Here is a 4,415-nt window from a genome sequence, read left to right as displayed (position 1 = left end):
TATATAGGTTTGTGTTTAGAAATTGACTTGACTCCTTCAATTGGAATGATGCTTCTTCGATACAGTTAGGGATGTAGGAGAGGTCCCTAGTTTAGTGGGAGATAACAGACTTTGTTTTCAAAAGGTTTAGTTTGGGTTGCTTGTACATCCTCTGCCTGGAGGTGCCCTCAGGTTAAGTGTGGGAAGAAAGTTGGGAGAGAAGCCTGAGATGAGAGCGCTGTGAACTGCGTAGTACAGTAGAAAAGAAAGCAGATGAGCTGTGACAGCTGGCATCCTAGCAGGAAGCAGCGCGGGTGATGCTTGTGTGGGACAAGTTTTGTCAATGATTAGTCCTTTATACTATGTACCTGAGAACAATAAAGGCGTATTCTAAGTAGTACCCTGTGATGTCAGATTTTTCCCAGTATATATGGCCTTCTCCCAGGCAGTCTGATTTAATGATACAATTTATGTCAGTACTGTGGTTTAAAAAATGCTTATCTTGAGAAGGAAGTTAAGTGTGAAAATAAGGATAAAGTGCTTTCAGGGAACTTAAAGGAGGTGGTGAATTTGTTAAGTCCCATGTTAGCTAGACATGTTAGAGCCTTTGTTCTCAGAATACCACTCTAACTCAAGTGTGTTGTTTTGCCTCCCTTTTCCTTAACTAGGAATTGTGGTGCTTGGAATAAACAGAGCTTATGGCAAAAATTCACTCAGTAAAAATCTTATAAAAACGGTGAGTGTAAAGATTAAAATATTTACCTCTGATATTAAGATCTAATGTTGAAATCAGTCTGAAAATGATTTTTTTTTATTTCTTTTTCCTTCTTACCCTCCCTATTTTGGTTTAGTTATCAAAAACTGTGGATGCTTTAAAATCTGATAAGAAAGTTCGGACCGTAATATTTAGGAGTGAAGTCCCAGGGATATTCTGTGCTGGTACGTAAATGAATTTTATTATGAAATAATAGCCTGTTTCTTTTTTATTATGAAATCGTCTTAAAATCTATTTCACTAAACTGTTCTGTGGCTTGAATTTCATTGCTAACAAGCAATTCCTCTTTGTTTTTTTTTTTTTTTTTTTTTTTTTTTTTACTGTTTCACAAGAAAAAGTACTTAGAAATTTTTATCAGGTGAGTTATTTTAGAAATTGAAAAAATAATTCAAGCCATTAAAATATATTTGTGGCATGTGAATAGTATTTGTGGAACATTAATTAGGAAGGGAAAATTAAGTCTTCTATGCCATCATTGTGCCTTGTACTTTCAGTTTTTTAAACAGTACTGTAATTGGTCAGTGTACCTGACATATCACAAAGCATTCAGCATAGAATTTGTTTTGGAGATTGGTAGTTAGTTGTAGCAGCACCCATCTGGTGAGTGCCTGAGGTTATATAGTATTTCCAAGTGGGTATATGGGACAGCAAAAGATATGACTAAGGCACACGTACATTTTTCTGCTCATGCTGCGTTGCCAAAGCATTCATGACTAAACATGAATGGAGCTTGCATTTTACGTATTTCTCAGTAGTTCTGAACCATGATATTCATTGAATCTGTTTGAACTAGTAAAAAATGGCTGGTAATTTATGGTGTCTTGTAATTTACTGGTAACCAAATAAAGATGGAATTTGAGGGATTAAAATATACTTTTTCAGTCAAAATATACATGGGTAATTCCCTTGAAATAATCAGATATTTAGGGGAACCACCGACAATGTTCTCTTCATTAAGCAAGAATTTACTGAGTATTTAGAATACATACCTGGAACAATTCTGAGAACATGGGATTATTTGTAGACAAAGTTTTTAGAAGGGTCTTCATTGTGGTTGATACTGTTTAGTGTGCTGCTCAGCCTCCTAAACTTCAATATCTTACCTTAAAATATTATAGACTTATAATCACATAGGAGCACAGTGCAAAAGAGTTCTTTTTGGGGTTTGGTGAAGTTTTATTATTTTCTTCAAATGTAAGTATGACAAACTTAAAGGGTTAGCTTTGACCTCTGATTGCCAGTCAAAGTGTATGGTACCAACACACACTCTTGGGCTTGGGCTGTGGTGTTTGACATTCTATACCACGGCCTTCATTCACATTTGTCAAAGGTAATAATGGCTACCTAGTAGGGGTGTTAGAGATTTCACCATGACAGTATAAGCAAAGTACAGTGCACTCGAGTTGGCCCTTGGTCCCTTATGAAATGGTGTGGTGTTTGCCTGTATCTTACCCACATCTTCCTGTAAACTTTAAATTGTCTCTAGAGTACTTGTAATACCAAATGCAATATAAATGTGTAAATAAGTTTGTACTATATTGCTTAGGGCATATTAACAAGAAAAAAGTTTGCATATGTTCAGTATAGGTGCCCTTCCACCCCCATCCTCCACTGTTTTCTTTGTGGTTGGTTGATTCAGAGGTTGTAGAATCTGTGGAGGTGGCGGGCCAAGTTTAGTCAGGTTTAGTCAGTAAGTAACTTTATCGTTCTTATAAAGGTTTTAAATTTTGAGTTCTTTTTCTTTTTAAGCAGTACGAGGAACTTAAACCAAGAGGATTTTGATTCTTATTTCTGTAACTTTTAGAAAATAAACTTTTAGATCAAATGACTGTGGTTTTGAGGTGAAAGGTTCTCACACCATGACTGGTTTGGAGAACATACTAAATAATATGCAAAATATGGTTTTATCAGATAAGCAAGTTTGAGGTCCTTAGGGATAGTAGAGTAGCTTATTAGGAAGCTGTGGTGTGTTCTAGGGCTCTTAATGAAGGCTGAGTTGATGAATCTTTGAAGAGTGGTGGTGATACTGTGAAGGCAGAACACTGTGTTAATGTTCATCGAGCTTTTGTCTTTCCATTAATAATAGGTTTTGTCATTATAACACTATAATTACTAGAAGTCTTTTTATTTTACCTTTTCTTTGGCTTCCCTTTTATTCTGTTTCTCTACACAAATAGTATTATTCGAAAAGGACTTCAATGATTGTTGCTGTTTGTAGGTATCTGTTGCCAGTGCCCTTTGGAGAACATACTAAATAATATGCAAAATACGGTTTTATCAGATAAGCAAGTTAGCCTTGGATACTTTCTAATTTAATTTATGTTTTTATGTACTTATAAATTTTTGCATGAGCAGGGAAATCATTGAGTATTTTAACTCAAGATTTGTTACTGTATTCTGTCAAAGTTAGTATTTTAATTGTAGGAAAAGTGGTGCAAATAGTTTAGTAATTCACTGGTGTCATTTGGGACTATCTCAAATTTTTCTAAAAGGTTTTCTGTGTCTGGATTTTAAATGGGCAATATCCAATAGGTTTATCTGTATTTATTTGTATAATTATAAGTAAATAAAATTTATTTACCTAGTTAAACATTTTTTAAACTCTTGTGGCTTAAGATGACATAATTATCTTAACTTTTAATCTGTCTACTTTTATTAATTATTACTGAAGAATGGAGTCTTTCACATAATGTCTTAGTTCCTTTTCTTATTGCTAGGACAAAATAACTGACACCTAAAGTTAAAGAAGCAAAAGTTTATTTACCTCACAGTTGTAGTGGTTTCATTCCATAATTGGCTGGCTCCAAGATAGGGTGGTATAGCAGAGGGACACTGTAGAGGAGAAACAGTTCATGGTGGGAAGAGGGTAGCAAAACAAACAGGGATCACCACAGCATTTTCAACCCTTATGTCTTGTCCAGGCTACTTAGGACAGGCAGCCCTCATACCCTTAATCCTACTGTCCATGGTCCTAGCATTGCACATGAGTTGGTTGCAGCGTCACACACTCGAGGTCCAGTCACCTGTGGAAAAGCCCCACCTATAGCTGCATGAGGCTTTGGAGGGAAATCTAGACATAGGCCATGACATGTAATAAAATCTTTTTTTGATGGTTCTCTGGAGATTGAACTCCAGGCTTTTACTTTAAACAACATTCCAAGTATCTATTTCATTTATTTGTTTATTTTGAGACAGGGTCTAGCTAAAGTTGCTTAGTTGCCCAGGATGATCCTGCACTTGCCATTTTCCTTTCTCAGCCTCCCAGAGTGAGGCTTGCCATTTTCCTTTCTCAGCCTCTCCACATTAATGTATGTGCTCTGTCACAGCTGGCTCACGTAACAAAGTCTTTAATTTTTATTCTGAAGTAGTGATATATGTACACCTATGTTTATAGCAGCACAATTTGTCATAGCCAAATCTTGGAAACAACCAAAATGCCCATCACTTGAGGAATGGATGAAAAAGATGTATATATATACAATGGAGTACTACTCAACTACAAAGAAAGACAAACTCGACGCCTTTATAGGAAGTGGATGCAACTAGATGCTATACTCATAAGTGAAATAAATCAGACCCACATGTGTAAATAGCATATTGTTTCTAGTGTAAGAACTTGAAAGAATAAATAAATAAATAAATAAAACCTCCCATGTGGCCT

General features: G+C 35.6%; 1 protein-coding gene across 2 annotated transcripts in view; it reads left to right on the top strand.

Moving 5' to 3' along the window:
• The window catches only part of Auh (AU RNA binding methylglutaconyl-CoA hydratase), a 187,173-nt gene that overhangs the window by 26,906 nt on the left and 155,852 nt on the right, over positions 1-4,415 (top strand). The window contains exons 2-3 of one of the 2 annotated variants that reach the window (XM_004644097.2): positions 648-715; positions 831-918. The exons of the other annotated variant lie outside the window; for it this stretch is intronic. Coding sequence (XP_004644154.1) covers positions 648-715; positions 831-918 — 156 coding nt within the window. The remainder of the gene's footprint in view (positions 1-647; positions 716-830; positions 919-4,415) is intronic. 2 annotated transcript variants of the gene reach the window in all.

This window comes from Octodon degus, unplaced genomic scaffold (assembly GCF_000260255.1).
Source record: "Octodon degus isolate 3935 unplaced genomic scaffold, OctDeg1.0 scaffold00192, whole genome shotgun sequence".
Lineage (NCBI taxonomy): Eukaryota > Metazoa > Chordata > Mammalia > Rodentia > Octodontidae > Octodon > Octodon degus.
The sequence above is the reverse complement of the archived record's forward strand: the minus strand, read 5'-3'. Positions and strand labels throughout refer to the sequence as shown.